The 27,515-nt window shown below is 45.9% G+C and overlaps 1 protein-coding gene across 5 annotated transcripts in view; it reads left to right on the forward strand.

Moving 5' to 3' along the window:
* The window catches only part of CACNA1A (calcium voltage-gated channel subunit alpha1 A), a gene marked incomplete at its 5' end in the record, with an annotated part of 237,674 nt that overhangs the window by 16,575 nt on the left and 193,584 nt on the right, over positions 1–27,515 (forward strand). For 4 of the 5 annotated variants that reach the window (XM_082834912.1, XM_082834911.1, XM_082834913.1 and 1 more), the window contains one exon: positions 26,567–26,672. The exons of the other annotated variant lie outside the window; for it this stretch is intronic. In XM_082834912.1, coding sequence (XP_082691038.1) covers positions 26,567–26,672 — 106 coding nt within the window. The remainder of the gene's footprint in view (positions 1–26,566; positions 26,673–27,515) is intronic. 5 annotated transcript variants of the gene reach the window in all.

Here is a 27,515-nt window from a genome sequence, read left to right on the forward strand (position 1 = left end):
CACATGGCTATTTCCACTTAAGAATTCGCTAAAATTAAATAAACTGAAAAAGTCACTCCTTTAGTTGCAGCAGCCACATTTCAGATGCTCTGTTGCCACATGTGGCTAGTAGCCATTGTACTGGACCATAGAGATTAGTACATTCCATCATGGCAAGTTCTTAGACTTGCTGCTGCGGAACCTTCCAGCAGCAACAGCATCTCCTGGAGGGAGCTTGTTGGAAATGCACAGTCTCCATCCCTCATCCCAGACCTGCTCAGTACCAATCTGTATTTCAACAACACCCCCGCCCCCCAGGTAAGGTTGGAATCTATCTGAAAGTTTTAAAAATGCTGATGCCCCGAGAGTTCCCTGGTGGCCTAGTGGTTAAGATTCCAGGCTTTCACTGCCATGGCCAGGGTTCAATCCTAGGTCAGGGAACTGAGATCGCACAAGCTACGTAGTGTGGCCAAAAAGCAAAACAAAATGCTGGTGCCCCAAGCTTCACTCCACAGATGCTGGTGAGATTGGTCCAAGGCTGTCCCTGGGTACGGAGACTTCTGAAAACTCCCCAGTTTTCAAACTTCAATCCTAAGATTCAGCTAGAATTGGCAGAAAGCACTGAGTAGTCAAGAACACTCGGAAAGCAGGTGAACTGGAGTTGGAGCTGTGTGATCTAGGACAAGCCACTTACCCTCTCTGAGCCGCAAATTCCCTCTCTGTAAAACCAGGAACCTGACGGCACCTCCCTCCCAGGACTGTGGGTGTAAATGATGTGACGGTTCAGAGTGCTAAGCAGGGGACCTGGGATGTGGATAGTAAGTACTTCCTACATAAATGTTACTTTTAAGAAATGAAATCAGCAGTCTTAGAGCTAACAGCTGGAGTAGAGGAAACAAAACTCTATTTTTTAATGGATTCTTTCCTTTTTTAAAAAGATTGAGGTAATATTCATTTAACATAAAGTTAACCATCAACCATTTTATCTTAAAAATTTTTATTTTATGTTGGAGTATAGTTGATTAACAATGTTGTGTTAGTTTCAGGTGTACAGCAAAGTAATTCAGTTATACGTATACATGTATCTATTCTTTTTCAAATGGTCTACATCAACCATTTTCTCTTCTTTTTTTTTTTTTTTTTTTTGCGGTACGCTGGTCTCTCACCGTTGTGGCCTCTCCCGTTGCGGAGCACAGGCTCCGGACGCACAGGCTCAGCGGCCATGGCTCACGGGCCCAGCCGCTCCGCAGCATGTGGGATCTTCCCGGACCGGGGCACGAACCCGTGTCCCCTGCATCGGCAGGCGGACTCCCAACCACTGCACCACCAGGGAAGCCCTACACCAACCATTTTAAAGTGTACAGTTCAGTGACATTTAGTACTTTCACAATGTTGTACATCTGTCACCTCTATCTAGTTCTAAGACATTTTCATCACCCCAAAAGGAAACCCCATACCATTAAGCAGTCACTCCCCATCATCCCCTTCCTTCCCCTGGTTGCTAGTCAGCATTCTGTCTTTGTGGATTTACCTATTCTGGTTTTAGACTTTTTTAAGTGTCCTGCCCCTGGCGCCGTCCCCTCTCGGCATCCCAAGAGAGACTAGGAAAAGGCCCAGCTCTTTTTATCTCTGGGTCTTTCCACCTCTGGGATGACGGCTGCCCCCACCGGTGTCCCCCTCTGGCACCCTGGGCTTCACCCGTCAGCCACAGTTAATCCCAGCAGCAGGCCCCGTGTTCTGCTCTCCTGAGGCTGCCACAAATGAGAGGTTTCATCTCAGCTGGGTTTCTCCTAGTTAAATATTTAATAAATAAGACCTACAACTTGTGATGCTGAGAGTGTTTGATACTGAAATTAATGAGGGGGAGAGAGTCCCAGGCAGCCCACAGGTCCATCCATGCCTGAGCCTGGCCATGGGCACCCTGGTGGCGCAGACCTGGGCAGACATCTGGATCACCACGCTGGGCCATGCCATCCTGTGTCCCCTGGGTGTGGCCTCCCTCCCTAGCACTGTGTCTGGCACAGAGTAACCACATGATGCATATATGTTAAAAGAGAGATTGTGTGTGTGTGTGTGTGTGTGTGTGTGTGTGTGTAGAGGAGATGGAGGAGAAAAAGGCAGGAGAGAGAGAGATGAGGGGGGAAAATTGGAGAGAGAGGGAGGGAGAGATGGAAGGGGAAAGAAAAAGATCTGGAAGGATCTGGAGGGAGGCAAGGAAGACAGTGATGGGGGAGGGAGAGAGAGACACGGAGAAAGATGAAGAGAGAGAGAGATGGAGGGAGAGAGGAGAAGAAAGAGAATATCATTTCCAGTATCTTTTCCCCTGCTCATCATCCTTGACAATCTTTTCCCCCCCTTTTCCCTCTGTCTCTCCACTTCTCATTTCCTTACTCACGCCTTCTTGCCAGCCCCTCATCCTTTTTCATTTCCTGTGTCTCTCTTATCTTTTAATTTTCTGTCTCAATGTTTGTCTCCTTTCTCTTTCTCTTCATAAACCAACGTTTGGCGTATGTGCCTTATTCTTTCCCAGTCAGTCTTTAGCCGAAGACTGTGTGTGTGTGTGTGTGTGTGTGTGTGTGTGTGTGTGTGTGTGTGTGTGTGTGTGTGTGTGTGTGTGTGTGTGTGTGTGTATGTATGTATTGGGGGGAGTGAGGGAGAAAACAAACCTAGAAAAGAGTGTAGGAACATAGATGAACATTTAAAAAACCATGTTATGATACAAATGAACTTATTTACAAAACAGAAGTAAACTCGCAGACATAGAGAGCAAATTTATGGTTACCAAAGGGGAAGAGGGGATAAATTAGGCATTTGGGGTTAACAGATACACACTACTGTATATAAATAGATAAACAACAAGGTCCTACTGTATAGCACAGGGAACTATATTTCATATAACCTATAGTGGAAAAGAATCTGAGAAAGAATAGATATATATTTATATGTATAACAGAATCAATTTGCTGTATACCTGAAACTAACACAACATTGTAAATCAACTATACTTCAATTAAAAAAAAAAATGCCTTTCATCCAGGTCAAGGGCCAGAACACGGCCGTGTCCTCAGATTCTCCCATATGCCCATCCCCCATCACAACCCCTCCCAGATGAACCACTATTGAGGATTTTATGGGAATCCTTAGCTTGCTTTTCTTTGTGGTTTCACCACCTAGGTATGCAATATAGTTAAATGTTTCATGGTTTTGAACTTTATAAATTTAAAATTACGTGATATGAATTATTTTGTATTTTGACGATTACATTGGTAAGATCCATTCTTACTGTGGTGGCCGCGGCTCCTTCGTGGTCATATTTGTTCACTGATGATGAACATGTGAGTCTGTTCTCTTTTGGCTGCTGAAAATAAGCAACGTTGCTAGTTGTTATGGGTTTTGCTGCACGTGTGCAAGAGTCTCTTCAAGGTACATGCCTCGATGCAAACGTGCTGGATATTAAGATTAGTGCGTCTTCCATTTGACTAAATACTGCCAAACTGTTCTTGCAAACTGCTAATCTACACTCCTGCCAACAGTAGCTGAGCATTCCAGTGGCTCAACACTTGGTGGCTTTTTAACTGCAACCTTTCTGGTGGATGTGTGACGATTTCTCATGGTGACTGGAGTTTGTGTTACCCGATTACAAAAATGGGTAAACATATTTTAATACGTTTATTGGCTGTTCAAGTTTTTTCTTTTATGAAATGCCTCTTCATGCCCTGTTCACTTTTTTTTTTATTGGGTTGTTTGATTTTTTTTTTTTCTTCCTATTGATCTGTAGGTGATCCTTTTGTATTCTGGGAACTGGTCCTTCATCATTATATGCTGTGCAGTATCTTCTCTTAGCTTGTCTTTTGGTCTTTTTTATGACATCTTTTGATCAATAGCAGTTCTTAATTTTATTGTGGTTGAATTTAGAAATCTTTTCCTTTACAGTTTGTGGGGTTTGCATCTTATTTAATAAAATTGTTTCTACCCTGAGGTCATATTATTTCTAAAACTTCTACAATTTTGCTCATTGTATGTCTTTGATCAGCATGAAATTGATTTTTGTGTATAGTGTGAGGTAGGGGTCTGATTTCCTTTTTATTCCATAAGAGTCCCAGCACCATTTGTTAAAAAGTCCATCCTTGCCTCAATGATCTGCAAGACAACCTCTCTGACTGTTTAACTTTTACTTCTTTTGGTCTTGTCTGTTTTCATTCTCAGCCAGTCAAAACACACATATTTATTGAGTGCCAACTATATACAAGGTCCTGGGTTACAATGATGAACATGGCAGATGCAGTCAGTGCTTTCGTGGAGCTTACAGTGTGGCAAGGATGACAGGTAAATAGCTATGGCCACTTAAGTTACAATTATAAATGCTACAAGGTTTTAGGAAGGACAAATCCAGCTTGCTCTGAGAGGAACACATAAAACAACCTCCCCCGGGACTTCCTTGGTGGTCCAGTGGTTAAGACTCTGCGCTCCCAATGCAGGGGGCCCAGGTTTGATCCCTGGTCCGGGAACTAGATCCTGCATGCTGCAACTAAAAGATCCTGCATGCCGCAACTAAAGATCCTGCATACTGCAACTAAGACCTGGCACAGCCAAATAAATAAATATTGAAAAAGAAAACCTCCCCCGAGGAAGTGGTGATAAACCCCCACTGTGGTGCTAAGTAGTGAAGAGACTCACCAGTGGCGAGTCTTTAGTGGAACTCTGATACAGAGAGGGCAGGAGTGGTGGGAAAGATGTTCTTCCCGGAGGGAACAGCATGTGCCAAGGTCCTGTGGCGGATGATTAAAAATTTGGTATTCATTTCAAAGGCACTGTCTGGTCACTGGAGCAGCAATGCAATGAGATTATATCTGTGAACAGCCCCACTGACTGCTGTGTGGAGGATGAATTCTATGGGAGCAAGAAAGAAAGCCATGAGACCTGTGAGGATATCATTGTAGTCCTTCAAGGAAGAGACCGTGTGCCTTAGATTGGGATGGTGGCTGTGGAAATAGAATTCACTGGTCAGATTGAAAGATATTTTGAGCTGGCATAATTTCCCCCCTCCCTCTCCCCTCTCTTTATCTCTGTTCCTTTTCTGGTTGAGTTTTCTGGGTGAGGAAAGCAGTTTGTGTTCCTGCCAAGGATATTTGCTCTGAAGGATATATTTGCCACAGATGGTCCTGGGAAATCTAGCCGAGAGAGTCACTGGACAGCCCCTGGCCCCCAGGGTTTTCTGGATTTAATTCAACAGTGACCACTTGTTAATAACAATATGTTATTTATGAACAATGAGTTGATAGTTTTTCCTTCAAAACGCTGATTAGCTATTGCGTCATGTGTCACCCCAACTAACCCTAGTGAGATGAGTGAGGGAGAGAGACGAGGGTTTTTATATCAGTTTTACTTTGCATCAGGGCATACTTGAGATCTCACCAAAAAATGTTGGTTTGGGGATTGGAATTCAGTACCTTGGCTTCTGGCCCAGTTCTGTTTTTATACGATCACAAAATACTCTTTTGCAAACCATTTCCTACTAGAGTGCTCCTCGGTAATATACAGGGCTTCAGGTCCCTTGACTGTAAAATGGGAATTAAAATAAAATACCTATCTCTAAGCTTTGTGCCTGACACATAGTGAGGACTCATTACGTTTACCTACATTAATTCATTAGTGCCCTTCAGCTGTAAGGAGCAGAAAACTCAAAGGGACTTAAGCAAGAATAGAGGAGTTGACTAGCCTATGAGACAGAAGAGTATAGAAAGTGACCCACTTCTGGCTTTTCTGGATCCACAAATCAGATGACATCATTAGGCTTTGGTTTCTGGGCTCTGCTTTTTGAAATTGGCTCCATTCTCCATGTGGACGGGACATGCCTGCAGTTCCAGACCTTTGGTCCTCTCCAAAGTGATTCTTTTTCCCAGCCATCCTCCCAGCATTCTCATCAAATGATTTATTGATTTTGATTGGCTGTGCTGGGGTTATGTGCTCATGCCTGAACCAATCACTGTGGGGGAAGGGGTGCTCTGATTGGCTTAGGCTTCAGTCACATCCTCGGGTCTCTGGCATTGGGGGTGGAGCCAACTCCACGGGAATGGGGAAGAGGAATGGTCCTTTTAAAGGTGTATTAGGGTGCACTAGCTGGTGTAAAAAACAACCCTCACATCTTCAGTGGCTTCGTACAGCACGAATGTACTTCTCACTTACCTGTAGCCCAGTCGGATAATCAGCAGGTGGCCTTCCACATTGTGATTCCAGGGCCCAGGCTCTTTCCATCTCGTGGCTCTGCTATCCCGTAAGCACTTGTAAGTCTTGCTTCTAGCCTGTAGGGAGATTAGGAAGGCTCACACAGGAGGTTTCGGTGAGTCACATCTAGAAGTAGTGAACCTCATTTCTGCCAGCATGCTAATCGCCCAAACTTTTGTCCCATGGTGTGTACCAGAGAGGGCTTCAGTAGGAAACAGAAGACACATCAAGAATTGAATTAAGAGACGTGGGCGGGCAGTTACCAAAGCAGAGAGGGAGAGAGGAACAGCTGCCCCACAGGAGCTGTCACCTGAGGAAGCCAACAGAATAAATGCCCCAACTTCATGCCCTTCCCCCATATCCCACCAGGGATCCCCATTGTCCAAACCCATCTGGAAGCCAGAGGATAAGGAGCTCAATGAGGCTGTCTGCACAGGTCAGCCTCCTTGGGCATAGCAGAGTGGAGAAGGAGGAAGAATGGATTCTGGGTAACAGAAGAGAGCCCGTACCATGGCTCACCTAACTGCAGAGCGTACCTGGACATTGAGTCCATGTGTGCATCCAGGAGGAGGAGGTTTGGTGGACACATTACGTTGTCTTTTACACAAGGAGAAATCAGGTTCCCGGATGGCAAAAAAAAAAAAATCTACTCTTCTGCTATTATTATTGTTGCTGATTGTGGCGTGATTATTGGTTCTCTCTGCATGCTAATACCTCCTTTACTCTTTCCTCACCCTGAGAGTTCTTTCCCTTTCAGAGGAAATTTTTTGGTGTCCTTGAAAGGTGTTCAGTTTTATGCCAGGCTTGAGTGTGGGGCCCTCTGCTCAGACAGTGGATAGTTTGGGTGTCAGCAGACAATCTGTGCCCCTGGCAAGGCCCTTGGCTGAAACCAAGGCTGTGGTGGGGGAAGGTGCGTGGATGGGGTCAGAGAGGGCAGCTTCCTGCCCAGAGAAAGTGACTGTCTTGCTGGAGGTGAAACCTAGGAGAGGCCCTTCAGGCTGAGCCCAGGAAGGTGGATTCTGGTCCTACCGGCAGGAAGCAACTCTCCAACCCCACATCTGCTCCCTCCTCTCTTTGGCAGCCAGAAGTAGGTGCACAAGAGAAATTGCAGCCCGGATGTGCTAACAATGGCTCAATGGCTCGCGCCCACCCCACCCCAATCTGGGCCGGCTGTGTTAGAAGTGGATCCCCATCTCTAGCCTCCTGCAAGGTCAGCCCAGCGACTGTAACAATGGCCTGTCCCCTCCCAGCCTCACCTACTTCTTTGAATCCCCCAAGACTTTGTGATGATGAGGCCAGCACTGTCTTGACTTCCTCCATTCAAGCGTAACTGGCCTCTCCTCCCCTCCACGGAGAGCAGAAGAGCAGCCCCTCATCGCCTCTGGCAGCCAACCGGCCAGGTCCCCTCCTTCCTCCAATCACTCCAAGATCCAGGACAACAATGAGAAGAGAGGTGGTCAGACCCAAGTCCTCCAGGGCGGTGTGTGGGGTCCACCTCTCATGAGCTCCATGGTTCCTGGTTTTCATCACCTTCTTCCCAACTTTGCCGCATCCCTGCTTCTGACAGTAATGGCAGCACAGATTCAAATCTCAACTGGACCACTGGCTGGCTTGGGCTTCCCCTCCCTGTGCTCCAGTTTCCTCATCTGTCAATAAAGACAGTCATAGTAACAAGAGTCCTGGACAATAGGGTAAGCACCTCACTGGTATCAATTAAATTCATCCTCTCAATGCCTTAAGGGGTGGGTACCATTGTCATCATCCCATGTAGCAAAAGAGAAAACCAGGACAGAGAGGTTCAGTAGCTTGTCTGAGGCTTCCTACCCCACGAGCAGCTCAGGTGGGGTTTGAATCCAGGCTGTCTTGGCTCCAGAGCCTGTGCTCTTCTTAATCAATAACAGCAGTAATGATGATGTCCTAATTCAATGTGTTATTGAAAAGATTTAATGCAATAATGTAGGCAAAAGAGCTTCATCCAGTGCCCAGCACATAATAAGCACTTAATATAGATGTTAATTATAATTACATCATTTTATATTATAGAGTTATATAGTAAGATATAAACACATGCTGTAAATACTTAACATATTAATATGTAGTTCTGTGTTATTGTTATAGTACAGGGGCCAGCAAACTTTTTCTGCAACAGGTCAGATAGTAAAGATCTGAAGCTTTGTGGGCTATAAGTCTCTGTCGGAGCCATGCAGCTCTGCTGGTGGAGCAGAGGCACCCATGGACAATATGTAAACAAACAGCTGTGCCTGTTTTCCAATAAAACTTTATTTATAAAAACACACCACGGGCCGTAGTTTGCCAAGACCTGATATAGTAAGTATTAATATATGTCAGCAATTTCTTTTCTGTGTTCCTCTGTTTAGATCCTTCTTTTCCCTTCCTTTCTCACAAGGCCAGACTTTCTTTTTCTTCTTTGTTCTGGTCTTTTAGGAAAGCGTGTCAGGCCAAGGAATGTATACTCTCTCCTAACACCAGGCTTGTTTGTCCGATAAGACATGCAGAGTGAGGGTAGCAGACCCCTACCTCACACTGCTCCTTGGCCATTGCTGAGTTTCTCTGCCTCATGCTCCTTGGCCATTGCTGAGTTTCTCTGCCTCAGGGAAACCCATGAGGATCTCCAAGCTCCTTTCCCCACAGCAATCCCCGCCCCCCCCCCCCCCCCGCCACACTCACCAGCTCCCGCCACACTGGCCTCTTCCCTCTGCCTGGTTCCTCCTTCCCCCAGACAACCTCATGGCTTCTCCCTCACCCCCTCCAGGTCTTTACCCAAAGGCCACCTTCTCAGCATCCACACGATGTTGAATTGCCCACCCAGCACTTCCCACCCACTCCCCTGCTTTATTTCTCCCTTTGGCATGCTCTAGCTGTCTGTCTCGCCACTTTACCGCGACCTCCACAACGGCAGGCAGTTTTATTGGTTTTGTCCACCAGTGTGGACTAGACCCTTCTGGAACAGCACCTGGCACATCATAGGTGGCCAATAAATGTGTGCTGGATGAGTGAGCACGACAGCTTCATTCATTTTTATTGCTGAGTGCTATTTCATCATATAGAAATATCTCAGTTTGCTTATCCATTGATCTGTTGATGGACATTTGGGTTTATTATTGTTTTGTCCATTATGAATAAAGCCACTGTGAAATTCTTTTTTTTTTTTTTTTTCACTGTGAAATTCTTGTACCTTCCCCCCACTCTTCACTTGGAGAATCCTTATAAATCCTTTAGGTCTCCCATTAAATGGTACATCCTCAGAGAGTCTTTCCTGACCCAGTCGCCACCACCCCCAAGTCTAAATGAGGTCTCCCCCTCATCATTCCTCAGAGCACTTATCACAATGTATGTTATTTTGTAGGGATGCAGGTGGCATTCTGGTCAGAACTCTCTACTCCCAGGAAAATGGAAGGAAAAACCCCACAACAACACAAATAGTTGTAAAACAGCTCCAGGGACGTGGTTAGTTAGGTTTCCAAGGACAGAGAGATGAAGAGGAAAAAATCAAGGGCTGCTTCTTGAAGGAGGCAGCTCTGCGTGCTCCATTCATCCATAAATCAGCAAACATGGGATGAAAAGAAAGTTGTCATGAGGTCTCTGAGCTTAGGGAGTTTGCGGTTGATCGTAAAGATGGCGGAGTTGACGAATCACTGTCATACAGTGTCATAAAATATCATGTGATGTCATACAATGACAAATTGTCATAAAAGCCGACACAGAAGCACTGTGGAGAGCTGGTAGATCACACGGACAGTCTATTTCTTAGGGCATCTCTAACCATGTGGTCCAGGGGCCGCTGCTGGAGCCAAACGTGAAGGCAGGTGAGAGTTAGGGCAGGAAAGCACTAAGCTAGGTTCTATGTCACCTCCATGAGAGGTGAGCTTTGTCTGTTTGTCCTCTGTCGTATCCCCAGCACTTAGGACACCACCTGGCGTATAGTAGGTGCTCAATTGATCCTTGCTGCATGTTTAATAATAAAAGTCAATCATTGTGGTTGAGAACCTGAGCTGTGAACTCAGACTGAGTTTGGTAATGAGCCTCAGTTTTACTGCTCTGTAAATTGGGTGGAAAATAGTCTCCACCTCATAGGGCTGTATATTCATTTTGTGAATACTGATCAAATATATACAGTGGGCAAGGCATTGTTCTAGACACAAGAAGCAGGCAAAAGTGCTTGCCCACATGGGCTTACATCCTCGGTGGGAGAGACATAGGATAAGCAACAAACAATAATAAGTAAATTGCCTTGTACTCTAGAAGATTATAAGGGCAATGGAGGAGAACAAGGAAAAGGGGTGGGGAGACCAGTTTCTATATTAGATAAGGCCTCACTGAGGAGGTAGCATTTGATCAAAGACTCAAAAAAAGTGAGGAGGAAGCCACAAGGATGTCTGGGGGAAGAGGGAACAGCAGGTGCAAAGGCCCTGAGGTAAGGTCATGCTTGACATGTTGGAGGAATAGCAAGGAGGCTGGTGTGGCTGAAGGGAGTGAGCAAAGGGGAGAGTGGGAGGAGGTAAGGGCAGGGAGATGACAGGGCAGGTGGTGCAGGGCCTTGTGGACTATAGGGAGGACTTTGGCTTCTGCTGTGAGTAAGGTAGGAGCCATAGAGAGTTCTGAGCAAAGGAGGGACACGACCTGACTCAGATGTTCACAGGCTCCTCTGGCCACTGTGCAGGGAGCAGACCTTGGTGGGGGGAAGGGGAGAAACTTGGGATTAGGGAGGAAGTGACAGTGCTGGTTTAGGAAGTGGGGGCGGGACTAGACTGTTGGCTCTGGAGATAATGAGTGGTTGGATTCTGGCAACAATTTAAAAAAATTTCTTTTGTGGTAAAATATATATAACATAACATTTACTATTTTGAGGTGTACAATTCAGTCGCCATTAGTACATTCACAATGTTGTGCAACCACCACCTCTTTTAGTTTCACAACACTTGATCACCCCAAAAAGAAATCTTATATCCTTTACTAGTCACTTCCCATTCTCTCTCCCCTGCTACCCCCCAGTTCCTGGCAACCACCAGTTCTGGATGTAATTTGAAGGTTGATCTGTAAGATTTTTGGATAGTAGGTGGTGAGGGCTCAATGAATTAATGTGCAGAAAGCACATAGGTAGCACGTACTAGGTGCTCACAGCTGAAATGGCTATGATGTGTTGGCAGGGATGGTGAGTGCTTTCCAGAAGCCTTGCTCTAATGCTAAACTGGCCTACCCATCTATTTAGAATTGCCACTTGCTGGCTGGGCGTACAGTAGAGCCAGATCTTTGACACTTCCTGACTGGCTTGGGTATGGCTGGGGGAGGAGTCCTCAGAAGGGCCAAGCCAGCACCATCCGTTCTGGAACACCATCCAACTCCGGTCCAGATTTCCCAGAACTGTGCAGGAAAATGTCCAGGGAAGGACAATGCAGCTGATGGGAGTTCTGGCAAGCCCTGGCCTTGGCTTCCTGAGGCTGTTACATAAACTAGTGTTTAGAGCTTCAACCAAGATGATGGCTTTCAGGGCAAGAGCAAGAAGCATACTCGTTCTCTTCATGGTTGTGCCCCCCCTTCCTTATGTGGCTTCATACAAATCCCTACTCCATTCTCTGTTGCTGTTGACCTCTGTCTCTAAGTGTGAGACTCTTCATCCCTTTCTTGATGTTTGTGATGTGTTTTGGTTTCTAAAGGTGAGACCTCTTTACTTATGCTCTGGTGTTAACTTTCTGTCTCCTTCCATCTCTCCCTCACTCAATGCATTATTTTCCCTTGTCCCTTCTCCCCCCTGCCTGTATTGATATTTATCCTCACAGTTGTCTAGACTTTATTCTCAAGTCTTGTCATGTGCAGGGTGGTAGAGCTTAAAGAACATGGCCCATATGGTTCTGAATTCTGATCCCACTTCTGCCACCTTTGAAGCTGTTTTGACTTTGGGCAAGTCATTTAATCCTCCTAAGTGGAAATCCTTCACCTTGCTCAACTAATGTTTCTGGTTCTTCTCTGGTTACAGAGTAAAATGTCTCTTCTCCACCCCCTGGAAGATAGGCATGGTCCTGTAACTTGCTTTAGCCAGTGGAATGTGAGGGGAAGTGACAGGTGTCACTTCTGGGTAGAAGCTTTAAGAGTCAGTGTATGATTCACCATGTTCCCTTTTTCTTGCCTCCACCATCACACATGCACAGAGAGCGAGCCTCCCTCAGATTAGATGCTGAAGAGAGGATGGCATAGAACAGAGTCCTCATCTCATCTGCATTGGACATACAGCATGAGCAAGAAAATAGACCTGTGATGTTTTCAGTCACTAAGGTTTGGAGGTTTTTTGTTACTGCAGCAGGATATAGAATATTCAGAACGTATATTCATCATCTGTGCACTGGGGCTAATATCTAAGCACAATTTTCTGATGAGGGGTATGTATACTCATTTAAATTTCCAGCTAACAAAGATTATTTCCCTTTTGCTTTCTTCCTATGGAGACTGTATTTCCTTTCCCTGTTTTTCAATCTTGAATAAAAATAGAGAAAGAATTGTTTTCCTTTGGGGAGATGAATGGTTTCTTAACCCCTGGGCATTGATTCAGACACCCTCAACCTCCTTCTTCCCGTGACATTTTTTTCTCTCCTTCCCTGATCACTTAGTGTCGGCTGAGGGATGAATGAACCCCCGCTTGAACTCTTGCCATCTTCAGCTTCCTTTTCCCCACCTCCCCTTTGTCTGTGCTACTCCTGCTCACCCCACCAGGGAGTTGATACTCAAGTTCTAGAACCTGCAGTGTTCCTCCATTATCTTGGGTTTCTTGCTTGCTTAGCACCCCCTGGGAATCAGCTATAGTAGCAAATTAACAAAGAACTCTGAAGTGCCTCAAGCTTGCAGACATTTCCTTTGGCTCACCTAAGCAGGATCCTGGAGCAATTGCAAATATCCTGTCCCCTACTGTAAATCCTTCTTCATCATTGTGAGAGATTCAGTCGGGATCAGTGAAGACCCGAGCAGAAGATCTTGGCTGAGCCTCCTTGCTGTTCCGGCTGCGCCGGGTGTTGTCACATTGATGAAGCTCCTGGGACTGCTGCCAGCAGCCTCTAGGATTAAATCAATAGAGTTTGCAAAAGTAAAAGCTTCTTTTGGAGGCAGAGAATATATTGGTTTATTTTTTAATGATAAAGCCTCAAGGAGAATCTTCACGGATGGCAGGGCCAGCAGAGGAAAAGGCTGGGCAGACCCAAATATTTGAAGAAGTGTGTGGGGGAGCAAATGAAGGAGGTTTCATCCGGGACTTGGGGCTTTCCAGAAAATCTGTTTAACTCGGGTTGCCAATGCAACAGCTGGGAGAGTAGGAAGATTTAGAAAGGACTGCTGTTGAGATGTAGAGAGAAATGAAATAGGTAGGGATTCATTCGCTCACTTGACAAACATATATTGAGATCCTGCTATGAGCTCAGCACTGAGACGGGTGCTGAGGATGTAACGGTGAGCAAATTCTATGACAAGTGTTTGTAGAAGAGATGAGGAGGATAGAAGACCCAGGAGAAGGTCATGTGAATATGGGGGTAGAGATTGGGGTGATGTTGCCACAAGCCAAGAAACACCTAGAGCCACCAGAAGCTGGAAGAAGCAAGAAAGGATCCTCCCCTAGAACCCTTTGGAGGGAGCTTGGTCTTGCCGATACCTTAATTGTGGGTTCCTGGCCTGTATAACTGTTAGGGAATAGATTTATTTTATGGGTGGGCTTTGAGCCACCCAGTTTGTGGTAATTCATTACAGCAGCTATAGGAAATGACTACAGATGTGCCTATGAAGTTTGAGATGTCTCTGAGAAGGTGCAAAAGGACACATCCATAGCCAGAACCTCACTCTGGAGCAGGGAGGAAATGGGATGAAGAAATATCCCAACTCCCCTTCTTTCCCTTCAGTCATCTTGCTGGTGCTTCTCATTGGCCAAACCCGCCCAGAAGGCAGGAGATGAGGAAGGCTGGGTAATGCCATTTACCAGAGTCAGTCCTGCTTTTCCCAAGACACAGGGCAGAGCAGTGAGTAGATATTTGGGAGGCAAGAGCAGCAAGAGATAACAAAACACATCAAAATGCATGAGACTCCCTAGAAAGTAGATGCGGAGAATGGAAGACTGCCTGGGATTGAGCCCCAAGGAAGACAAACATTTAGAGATTTAGTAGAAAAGGGGGAGTGAGAAGGGGAAACAGAGAAATAGTGACAAGAAGGATAGTAAGAAAACACAAAAGGAGGGCATGACCAATAAATCTGAGCACAGAAAAGTGGTCCTGGGATTTGGCAGCCTGGAGGTCTTTGGCAATCCTCACTATAAGAGTTTTGATTACGTGATGGGGCTAGAAGCCAGCCTGGAGAGAGGAGAAGAAGAATTTGAGGTGACGAAGTGGAGGCAACATGTGTAGTCAACTCCTTCTTTACGAAGGGGAGTAATGAAATGGTTTGGTGGCTGGAGGGAGATTTGAAGTCAAGGGTGGGGCTTCTAATGATGGGAGGATATTTATTTCTCTAAATTGGGTTATTCCCAGCAGTGTACCAATAGGTGCTGGTATCTTTTCCACCTAGGATGCTCTAATTCTTTTTTTTTGCGGTACGCGGGCCTCTCACTGTTGTGGCCTCTCCCGTGACGGAGCACAGGCTCCGGACGCACAGGCTCAGCGGCCATGGCTCATGGGCCCAGGCGCTCCGCGGCATGTGGGATCCTCCCGGACCGGGGCACGAACCCGTGTCCCCTGCATCGGCAGGCGGACTCTCAACCACTGCGCCACCAAGGAAGGCCGGATACTCTAATTCTTGAATGACCATTCGAGGTTTAGGATCATGAATTCAATGTCATCCTCCCAGATCGTTGATCTCGTTCAGGAATGTTACTCTGTACAGACCCTGGGAAAGTAACTGGTTCGGTTCATCCAAGGATAGGCTTTTTCCAGGATGGAAAGAGAGGCAAGGGAGTGATATATAACCAACCTACATAAGGTTGACAAGGAAGGAGATGAAGGCAGGAGAGAGTGCTGAGAAATGGTGGGGTCAGCAGGTTGCAGGGCTTCATAGGATGGATGTTGTTTTGCATTTAAATAGTTAGCTGGGAGGAGAAGAGTGGTACTTAAAGAGAAAGATGATGGGAAGGGGCATTCTGGAGGTAGCTGGTGTCACTTCTGGGTGTGTGTGGCTTGGAGTTGACATTGGTCATTGGATGAGGAGGTAAGGATGTCCTCCAATGATCAGGTAAGGGAGGGGCCAGCATGGACAGTGGTCTCGCCACATGGAAGTTGAAGATCATAGTTACAGGATCTACCAAAGTCTTACTCCCAGCTTTTGTTTTCCTGTGGACCTCAGCATCTTGGCTGCTGAGGCTTGGACCTTGGACTTCCTGCTGAGCCCAGTGGCACTGGGAGAGACCTGTGTGGTTTGGGAGAGGGAATTTCTTGGCCTTCCTGCCTTTCTTGGGGACCTTCTCCTTGGCTACACCTGGGTTTGAGGGGGCCTTACTCACCTCATCTGGGTTCTTACATACCTTTTTCACCTCACCTGGATTGGGAGGGTCCTTCTTTGTCTCTCTTGCTTTCTTGGGGCTCTTCTCCTTGGCTTCACTGTTTACTTAGGACTATCATGGCAGATGTCTCCCTGGGCTGGATTTTCCTACTGTTTGGGGAAACTAATCTGAAGGTGCCAGTGGCCCCCTTGGCCTAGGCGTTGGTGGTCTTCAGGGAATTTTCAAGTTTGAATTTAAGCCAAGGGATAGATAAAATATATTGAGAAGATGCTGAGGAAATGGAGAATTTTGCTGACCACTGCACAGGGGTGACAGTACAACGAGACAGGAGAATGACTTCCCCTTAGTAGAGTGAAGAGTGAATATGCCAGGGAACATGGTTGTAAATTGGACCAGGAGACAGAGATCTCACATCACTCAGATGTGTCCAGGGAACTTTACTGTCCTGAAAAAAGAGAGAGAGAGAAACAAAGAGAAGTATTCAGTCCTTATTTGGAGTCTCAGACCCCAAGAGTTTAAAATTAACCAATACCTCCTGTTCAAAACTTGTTTTGGTACTTCTTTCCTTTCTCTTTTTCATTAAGGGAACTTCATTTTGCTGTGTGTGTGTGCATGCGTGTGTGTGTATGTATGTGTGTTTTCCATGAGTCATGTTAATTCTTCCACATTTAAACTTTTTGTTACAGAGCAATTTTTACATTTAAATCAGGGATTTAATTTCAGAATGAACACACATACTCACTTCACTTTCTAAAACACTGTAAAATATAGCTCTGTGAATCTCTGGGTTGATTTGGCAGTATCTATGAGAATGTCAAACGTGCACCCTGCACCCCCTCTAACCCAGCAATTCCATGTCTTGGAATTTATCCCACAGAAAAAGTCCTCACAGATACACAAGGATGTATGGTCAGATTATTCATCACAGCTTTGCTTGTAATAGAGACAAACTGGAAGCATTTAGGAGAACAGTAAATAAATGATGATGCATCCATTCACGATAATACTGCCCAGCCTTTTAAAAGAGGGAAGTCCAATATACTGATATGGAAAATGTGTCCATCGTGGTGAGGGGCACAGCAAATCACAGAACATTATGTATCACGATCCCAATTTTGTAAAGGGAAAACACGATTTGGAATGCTTGTGTTCATGCATTTGATAGTATTTATTGAGCACCTATTACGTGTTAGTACTGTCCTAGTTGCTGGGCATACAATCAAGAACAAGTCAGACAAATCCTTAGCCCCCCACCTCCCTCCAATTAGGGTGGACATTCCAGTGAGGGAGACCAACATAAATAAGATAAATAAATGACCTAATTTGTTTAATGTGAAAAGTTGCTAAACACAAACAAGAAAAAAACAAACAGGGCAGAGAGGTGGAGATGTTGACAGGGTTGGAATTTTAGATCTGGTAGCCAGGGAAGGCCTCAGTGGGAAGACAATGTTTTTTGTTTTGTTTTGTTTTGTTTCTTTTTTGTGGTACGCGGGCCTCTCACTGTTGTGGCCTCTCCCGTTGAGGAGCACAGGCTCGGGACGCGCAGGCCCAGCGGCCATGGCTCACGGGCCCAGCCGCCCCACGGCATGTGGGATCTTCCCTGACCGGGGCGCGAACCCACGTCCCCTGCATCGGCAGGCGGACTCTCAACCACTGCGCCACCAGGGAAGCCCAGACAATGTTTTTTTTTTTAATTGAACTATAGTTGATTTACAATATTGTGTTAGTTTCAGGTGTACAGTAAAGTGATTCAGATATATCTATGCATATCCTTTTTCAGATTCTTTTCCACTATAGTTATTACAAGACATTGAATATAGTTCCCTGTGCTGTACAGTAAATTCTGTTGTTTATCTATTTTATATATAGTAGTGTGTATTTGTTAATCCCATAGTCCTAATTTATCTCTTCCCCCACCCCCCCATTCCCCTTTGGTAACCATAAGTTCGTTTTCTACGTGAGTCTGTTTCTGTTTTGTAAATAAGTTCATTTGTATTGTTTTTTAGATTCCACATATAAGTGATAACATATTAATATTTGTCTGTCTAACTTATTTCACTTAGTATGATAATCTCTAGGTCCATCCATGTAGCTGCAAATGGCAATATTTCATTATTTTTTATAGCTGTGTAGTATTCCATTGTATGTATATACCACATCTTTATTCATCTGTTGGTGGACACTTAGGTTGCTTCCATGCCTTAGCTATTGTAAATAGTGCTGCCATGAACATTGGGGTGATGTATCTTTTCGAATTAGAGTTTTCAGCTTTTCTGGATATATACCCGGGAGTTGGGATTGCTGGATCATATGGTAGCTCTTATTTTTAGTTTCTTAAGGAACCTCCATACTGTTTTCCATAGTGGCTGCACCAATTTACATTCCCACCAACAGTGTAGGAGGTGTTTTATTACAACCTGAAGGAGGTGAGAGAGTAAGCCCTGCTCCTAACTAGGGGGAAGGTAGAAGAGAAAGCAGCCAGTGCAAAGAATGTGTGTAGGGGAGAATCTGAGAGAGAAACACCAAACTACTAGCATTGATTATCTCTGGGAAGTGGGGTGGTGTAAGGACTTGTCACTTTTTAAATGATATAAATTTTAAAAACTAAAAAAATGCAATAAGCACATATTCCTATTATAATTAAAACCATTTATTTTTTGAAAAGGGATCTTGAGGGCTGTCTGAGGAAAAAGTTACCTGCCAAAGTCAGTGAATAAAAGCATAGGAGGCGAACTCTGAGAATCAAGGAGGGAAAAGGAGAAGGATAAACAACAGGGATTTTTTAAAAACTTGAGGTGAGATTCGCATATCATAATGACCCATTTTAAAGTGAACAGTTCAGCAAATCAACTAGACTTCAATAAAAAATAAAGTGAGCAGTTCAGTGACATTTAGTACACTCACAGTGCTGTGCACCCACCACCTCTATCTAGTTCTAAAATATCTTCATCACCCCAAAAGGAAACCCTGTACCCATTATGCATTTCCTGCCTCCTCCAGACTCCTGGGCAAACACAAATCAGCATTCTATCTCTATGGAGTCATCTATTCTAGATAAACAAAATGTCGAAACAGCCCAAAAGTGGGTGAATGGTTAAACAAATTGTGGTATATCCGTACAATGGAATATTATTCAGCCTTAAGAATGAGTGAAGTATGGATAACATGCCACAGTGTGGATGAACCGCAAGAACATTATGCTGAGTGAAAGAAGCCAGACACCAAAGGTCACGTATTGTAGGATCCCATGTGTATGAAATAGCTGATGGATCTTTTTGCAACATTTATTTTAAGCCTGATATTCAGAGAGTGGACCACACACATTCACCGTGTTTTTGTTCCTGGAAACACTTCAGTTTTGAGAGACAACCTCATCAGCCATGATGAGAGTAGGTGTTTAGGCTCTCCAATGACGGGAGGGGAATGAGACTTACATGGGTAAAAAAGAAATAGGAAAAGTTAATAATACTGGTAGCAGCAATTGAAATAAAAATAATGAACACTGATTGCATGATTACGATGAGATGAACCCTGTATTATGCTTTCGTAAGCATATAAAGCTTCCCAATCTCACAGGAACCAGAGTAAACCATAACAAAACAACACTCACATTTACTGAGTACATAGTATATGCCATGCTCTGTTCTGCGTGTATTACTGTGTGTATCCACTCATTCCATTCTCACGCAGCCCTATGAGGTAGGTGCTACTTTTCACATTATATATATGAGGAAGCTGAGGCTTGGGGAAGGAAACTCCTTTGCCCAAGTCCAAAACCATGTCCGACCGCCAAACCCTTTCAACTACTTTGCTGTATAATTTCTCATGCAGATACTTCCAGTTTTCTGAGCAGAAGCATGATTTAGCTGCCCTGGATAGACTTCTCTTTTCAGAACCAAAGTGTTGAAAATCCTTGGATAATATTAAAAAAACAAACAGCACATGAAATCTATCTAGTGTTGGGATTTTAATTTTCTCTATTTGATTTTCCTGCTGACGTAATGAATCTTTTTGCATGTGTATGCCTCTACTGTGTATGTGAAATGTAGGCCTTTGCAATGGTCTCGGAGCGTGTTAATACTTGACACTGGGTTTACTTGTCCTGCCCCAGCTTGCCACGTCTGGGAGGATGTGTGATTAAACTTGCGCCTCTTGCCGCTGGCCGTGGTGCTGAAACCATCCCGGGCCGCTCCAGCGTTGCCCTTGTTAGCTCATCATCACCCTTCAGTCTCAAGCTGATCTGCTGGAGGAGAGCTCTTTTCTAGCTTGATTTTGGTTAGTACTGTGTGTTGGAGAGTTCGAAGCCAATGTCTGAGAACTCGAGGGAGACTAGTTGTATTGTTCGAAGTTGAACTATTCGTTAATATGACCCATTCAGGATGGGCTTATGAAGGTGTGAACCAGCATGCAGCGGTTGATAACTACTGCATTAAATTGTGGCAGTGGTTGGAACTCAGGCGAGGGCTGATCCAGTTGGCCTCATCCATGGTTAACACCCCAGGCGTACCCCAACTCCAATTTTTAAATAAAGGCAAAAACATCTACCTTCTAACAAGTAAGGGTAAGCTGTTGAGTGGTCTATGGTGGGGACCACCAGCATGGATCTTGGAGCGAGCCCTACTGTGTGTATGACCTTGAGAAATGTGTCTATCCTCTCTGACCCTTCATTTCTTTATCTGGAAAATGGGGCTTGCAATAGACCCTACCTTGTAGAATTGTTGCAGGGAATTAACTGAAACAACAAGTGCTCAGCTTGGTGTCTGCCCGACGAAGCAGTCAGTAAATGGCAGCTGTAATTATGTTGTTGTCCCTGTTATGGCCCCATAATAGTTGATCTTATTGCCGAGTTAAATTGTGGCATGTTTAGCAGAGCAAGGAATATGTCCTACACCTATACATTCAGGGCCCTGGTACCCCCTACTCTTTTCCTGGTAATTGTGACGAGCATGGAACTAACATGAAAATAAGACCTACTTGGCTTCTCCCCATAAGCTCAACTGCTGGGTTGACTCATTGAAGTATGTGTTTCCTCAGAACATACCCGTCAGGCAGCCCCCATGGTAGTGTCAAGACCTTGATGAGTTAACAAACCTGATCTGATGTTTCACACCAACCACAGGAGGCTGGAAATGAGATGGGAATGGGGGCGGGGTACCACAAAGAGAAGGATGAATTATTTGGACATTCTGCAAGGTCTTGCTAAGGGGCTGGAACCATCAGCCATGCCAACTTTACAAATTGATTTTCCTTGATGTTCTGGATCCCAAGAGCAGCTCCTGTTCACAGATGCAGCCTTTCTTCCCTGCAAAGAAATCACTTGGTGGTTTCCAGTGTCACACACAGCCCCTCTCTGGGGCCTCTGTGGGTCCTGATCAATCTCATTGTGGGGGAAGCTTTGTGTATCCGCACTTGCCTGCAGGGCTGTTTGCTAGCCTGACTTCCATGAGCCATTTCAGGAGACAGCTTTTCCTCCCACCAGGGATGCTTCTTTCCTTTCATCTACCTCCCCCCTTCCTTGGCCTCTTTGGCTGGCTGATTATTCTGGATACCACTGACACAGGTGCTTTCTCCCTGAACCAATCAGGGAGCGGGAAGGCTCAGCTCAGCTCGCAGAGGCATTGCTCACCGCAGCTGTGAGTTAGAACCCAGGCTTTCTAAATTGGGAGGATCAGGCACGATTCAGGGTTGGGCTTAGAAAGCCTCACCTCCCCCTGCCTGGACCACCTTTGACTTCTGCTTGGGGAGAGAACTTCCTGTGCCAAGAACGCGGTACCCTACCTTTGCGTCTGTGCACCAGCCACATCACTGCCTATTTTAAGGAGCCGGTTGTATCCTTAGTGTGCCCACGGAGACTTGGCACGTGATGAGGTGAGGGGAGAGATGTGGAAAGCAAGACCCACTCACCCTTCCTTCCTTCCTTCCACAGGTGTTTACTGAGCACCTACTCTGTAACAGATCTCCTCTTAGGTGCTGAGAACAAAGCAGACAAAAATCCCTGCTTGCACAGAGCTTATAGTCTAATAGGTGAGAGAAACAGTGAACCAGATAAAGGAGAAAAACACAGCAGACGTTTGGGGACAAGGGCCAAGGAAAAAAAATAAGTAGGGAAAGGGGGTAAAAGGCTCACTAAGGATATGACCTTTGAGAAAAGACCTGAAGGAAGTGAGGGAGGGAACCATGTGGGTCTCTGGGGGTGTGGGGGGAAGAGCATTCTAGGGGAGAGAATTGCAGGTGCAAAGGCCCTGGCGGTAGAATGTGCCTCATGTGTTTGAGAAAGATGGAGGAGGCCAGTGGGGCTGCAGCTGAATGAACGAGGGGGAGAATGGAGGAGATGAGGGCAGGGAGGTGATGGGGGCCGGTCGGTCGGGCAGGACCTTGCTGGCTGCTGGGAGGACGTTGACTTTTCTTCTGAGTGAGATGGTAGCCATGGGAGGGCTGTGAATATTTCCAGAATCTTCTTTGCTGCGTATTTGTCTCATTCCAACATTCTCTTGCTCCATCAAGAGCTTGGGTTTCTTTTCAGCCCCCTTCAGTGGAGGCAGAAGACTGGTCCAGGCCTCCTGAATTCTCCCCCTGGGGTCAGAACATGGAGGAGAAGGCTTGGAGGAAAAAGGCGAGCCCCCACTTCTTTCTGGATGACTCAAAGCCACAATTACCTGGGTTCCTCCTCCCCCTGAAATACATCTAAGGCAGCACTTCCCAAACTTCAGTGTGCACACAGGGCCCCTGGAGACCTTGCTCAAGATCTCTGACTCAGCAGGTCACCGTGGGTCCTGACATGCTGCTTTTCTAATGGGTGTTGCCTATGCTGTTGGTTCGCGGACCACACACTGAGTAGCAAGGGTATAAGGTCAGTGTTGCACCCATTTGGCGTGTGTCTGTGGACACTGGCGGGGTGCATGGGTGTGTGCAGAGAGGGGGATGACATTTGATAGCCAGTGTGCCCATGTCTGACAAAAACTAAGAAAAAGAAATAAGGTGGGAGTGGGCAGCCACTTTCTGTCGGCCCCCATGCTGACTAAGGCTTCCTTGTCATACCCAAGAGCTCTGGGTCTGAAATCCAGGTGACAGCGGCCAACTGAACGCCTCCTAATGCAGCCCATTGAAAGTGCAGCTTGCTCCTGGCCTTCTGGGACTCTTCCTGGAACCTCAGCTCGAATCTGATGCAGAGAAAGTCACATCCCAGCTGTTTAGGGGCAGGAGGCCAGGGGGCCCTGAAGAGTGAGGCGGCAGCTTCGTGCGGAAGCTAACAGGGAGGTAGCTGGCAGGGAAGGGAAGTGAAATCATCGGATTCAAATCATGGCTTCAGAAGGCTCCGCGAGGGGAGGCCAGGGAAGGGCTTGGCACTGCTTCTTTGTGTACAAATATTGTCTCTTATTTTCTGGGCTGCAGGGTGAGACAGAATGGAGTATTTGTGCAACACAGTCCAGCTTTGTTCTCTGTGCTTCTAATGACTGTCAGCTCGGAGGCAGGAAGCCAATCAGAGATGATCGTCAGCAGGATGGTTTTTGTTGACTCCCCAAATTGCCCTGAGTCTTGGATTTGCTTTTCAAAGTGTGCGTGGAGCGTGGCTCAGCTGCTTTCAGCTGGAGGCAAAGGCTGAAGCTGGTGACAAAGAAGACCTGGTTTTCCCGGCTTACTTAGACTCTTACTCCCAGGTTGTCTATTTTAGACTTTGTTTACACACCTGGAAAGTGGGTATACACTCCAACTCCTCCTCCAGCCTGTAAGATGCCTTGGTTTTTGTTTTTTTTTTTTTTTGCGGTACGTGGGCCTCTCACTGTTGTGGCCTCTCCCGTTGCGGAGCACAGGCTCCGGATGCGCAGGCTCAGCGGCCATGGCTCACGGGCTCAGCCGCTCCGCGGCATGTGGGATCCTCCCAGACCGGGACACGAACCCGTGTCCCATGCACGGGCAGGCGGACTCTCAACCACTGTGCCACCAGGGAAACCCCAGATCCCTTGGTTTTTACAGAGCTTCCAAGATGCCCAAGGTAACTCTAGGGCCAAACAGGAGACTGAGGCTAGTTAAGTTCGTAAGAGAGAAAGCTGGGAGGAGGGCAGTAGTTTAACATGGCCAAGTTCAAGACATGCTATTTGATCTTTCTGCAAAACAGTGGATTTCAGTGTTCCCAGGGGATACTTGGCAATATCTGGAGATGACTTTTGGTTGTCATAAGTTTTGGTTGTCATAACTGGAGAGGAGGATGCTACTGGCATCTAGTGGGCGGAGGCCAGGGACGCTGCTCAACACCCTACTATATACAGGACAGCCCTCCCCCCCCCCGCCCCCCACACACACAGAGAATGATCACCTGCAGATGTCAGTAGCTCAGAAGTTGGGAACTCCTGCTCCAGAGTCACCAATACCCTATGGCTTTCTCCCTCTAGCATCCATTTCTCCACACCTAAACCTCGTTCTCAGCAATTACCAGCTTTGTTATGCTAGTTTCCTTTCCATTTAAGGTAATTATTGATATGTATGTTCTTACTGCCATTTTGTTCATTGTTTTAGATTTGCAGCTTTGTTCGCTAAGGCTGTAGGCCTGAGGGTGCTTCTGCAGATCTGGCAGGGGGGCAGGGATATTCTGGTTTACCGACTGATCAGCAGATCAGTCCCTAATACGAAGTGAGCAGGACACACCCTCCCCAAGGGCAGACCCTCCGTCGGGACTATCTGGTAGCCTCATCAACCCCTCAACCCGGAGGAGAGTTCCCAGGATGCAGGGAGGAGTTTGTGCCCAGAGAGAGAGGGAATGTACATCTGGAAATAGCCATATGGACCGACCATCCCTTCCCTCCCTCAGACCTTGAAAGGTCTGCTTCTCGGAGACTTGCCCTGACCACCATATTCTTTTTTATTGAGGTGAAATTCACAGAACAGTACTAACCATTGTTAAGTGACTAATTCAGTAGCATTCAGTACATTCAGAAGGTTGTTCAGCTATCACCTTTATCTAGTTCCAAAACATTCAGCAGCTACTTACCGTTTTCCCCTCCCCCAGCCCTGGACAACCACCAATCTGCTTTCTGATTGTGCATTTTCCCATTATGGACATTTCGTATCGATGGAATTCATACAAGATATGGTCTTTTGTGTACGGCTTCTTTGACTTAGCATAATGTTTTCAAGGTTCATCTACATCGTAGCCTGTGTTAGTACTTCATTTTTATGGCTGAATAATATTCCATTCTATGGATATACCACATTTTGTTTAACTGTTCATTCATTGATGGACATTTGGGCTCCTTCCACCTTTTGGCTATTGTGAATATTGATGCTGTGAACACGTATCTGAGTACCGGTTTTCCAATTCTTTGGGTATATAGCTAGGAGTGGAATTGCTGGATCATATGGTAATTCTGTGTTTTAACTTTTTGAGGAGCCATCAAACTATTTTCCTCAGTGGCAGCACTGTTTTTACATTCCCACCAGCAATGTATAGTGGTTCCAATTTCTCACATTCTCACCAACACTTATTGTTTTCTGTTTTTTTCATTCTAGTCATCCTAGTGGATGTGAAGTGGCATCTCATTGTGGGTTTGTTTTTGTTTTTTTTTTTTGCGGTACGCGGGCCTCTCACTGTTGTGGCCTCTCCCGTTGCGGAGCACAGGCTCCGGACGCGCAGGCTCAGCGGCCATGGCTCACGGGCCCAGCCGCTCCGCGGCATGTGGGATCCTCCCGGACCGGGACACGAACCCGCGTCCCCTGCATCGGCAGGCGGACTCTCAACCACTGCGCCACCAGGGAAGCCCTCTCATTGTGGTTTTGATTTGCGTTTTCCTAATCCTCTTTGCAGAAATGTCTCTTCAAGCCCTTTGCCTGTTATTTAATTGGGTTATTGTTTTGTTGTTGAGTTGTAAGTGTTCTTTGTATATTCTGTTACCAGACCCTTACCAGATATCTGATTTGCAAGTACTTTCTCTCATTCTGTTGGTTGGTTTTTTGCTTTTGTTTTTTCACTTTACTGACAGTGCCCTTTGGCTCACAGAATTTTAAATTTTGGCCGAGTCCAATTTATCTATTTTTTCTTTTGTTGCTCTTGCTTTTGATATCAGATCTGATTACTGTATTTTTTTTTAGCTTTAGAATATAATTTTTTAACATCTTTATTGGAGTATTATTGCTTTACAATGGTGTGTTAATTTCTGAATCAGTTATACATATACATATGTTCCCATATCTCCTCCCTCTTGCATCTCCCTCCCTCCCACCCTCCCTATCCCACCCCTCTAGGTGGTCACAAAGCACCGAGCTGATCTCCCTGTGCTATGTGGCTGCTTCCCACTAGCTATCTATTTTACTTTTGGTATGATTACTGTATTTTAAATTGCAACCACCAGTCTCCTTTCCTGCTTTTTCTCTCTGTAACATTCACCATCTTTTAATGTACTGTATAATGTGCTTATCTCACTCACTCACTTCTCCTCCACAAGGGCAGCTGTGTCCCTAGTGCCTAGAACAGGACCTGACACACAGTAGGTGCTGAATTAATATTTGTCCAGTGAAGGTTGGAGGTGAAACGGAGGAAGAATGTCCACATTTTCCTTACAAAGTCATCTGCCAGGTTTCCAGGGCAGTGAAACTACTCTGGATCAGGCTATAATGGTGGATCCATGTCATTAAACGTTTGCTCAGGCTCATGGAGTGTACAACACCAAGAATGAACCGTCATGTAAGCTATGGACTTTGGGTGATCGTGATGTGTCAATGTAGGTTCATCGACTGTAACAGATGTGCCACTCTGTTGGGGTATGTTGATAACAGGAGGGGCTGTGCCTGTGTGGGGGACAGGGGCACAGGGGACATCTCTGTACCTTCCACTCAACTGTGCTTTGAACCTAAGCAAAGCTGGAAAGATTTTCCTTAATTCTGTGATACTCCCTTTGAATATATGATTTTAGCCACCATCATAGCAAACTGCATTGTCCTCGCCCTGGAGCAACACCTACCTGATGATGACAAGACCCCGATGTCTGAACGACTGGTGAGTGAAGTCTCTCTAGGGGAGGTCTCTTCTCTGCTTTGGTGGCAAACTGGTGTGGCCATGGGAGCCGAGGGCAGAGTGGGCTCTCCGTCTTGGCACCAAGAACCGGATCGTGGGCCCCCTACCTGGGGAGCCTAAATTTCATGAACACAATAATCTGGGGAGAGAGATGTCCTCACTGCCCATCCTCCACTCTCACCTCCCCAGCAGACCTCATGTCAATCTGGAGGGGGGTGGGTGAGAGTGGTCACCTCGTCCATGAAAAGTCACATTCAAAACAAAATTCTTAGGAATTCCCTAGCCGTCCAGTGGTTAGGACTCAGCGCTTTCACTGCCAGGGCTCGGGTTCAATCCCTGGTCGGGGAACTAAGATCTTGAACACCCCAAGGCACATCCCAAAAAATTAAAATAAAAATATAAATAAATAAAAACAAAACAAAATTCTTGTGAAAAATGTTGGCCATACACAGATACACAGAGGACAGTACTGTGAGCCCCTCATGAGCCCATCATTCAGATTCAACAACTGTCAAGGTTTTGCCTCATTTCCTATTTTCTGTCCCTTTTTATTTCCTTGGTTTGTCTTTCTTGGCCAAAGTATTTTAAGGCAAACCCCAGACAAAATGTCCGTTCACTGCCATCTACTTAAGTCTGCATTGCTAAAAATATGGGCACTTTCTGGGACTTCCCTGGCGGTCCAGTGGTTAGGACTCGACGCTTTCACTGCTGTGACCTGTGTTCAATTCCTGGTCGGGGAACTAAGGTCCTGCAAGCCGTGCGGCACGGCCAAAGGATAAATATGGGCACTTTCTTACATCACCCCAGTGAGATGTTTACACCCAA

The sequence above is a fragment of the Leucopleurus acutus genome, assembly GCF_964270905.1.
Source record: "Leucopleurus acutus genome assembly, chromosome: 3".
NCBI lineage: Eukaryota > Metazoa > Chordata > Mammalia > Artiodactyla > Delphinidae > Leucopleurus > Leucopleurus acutus.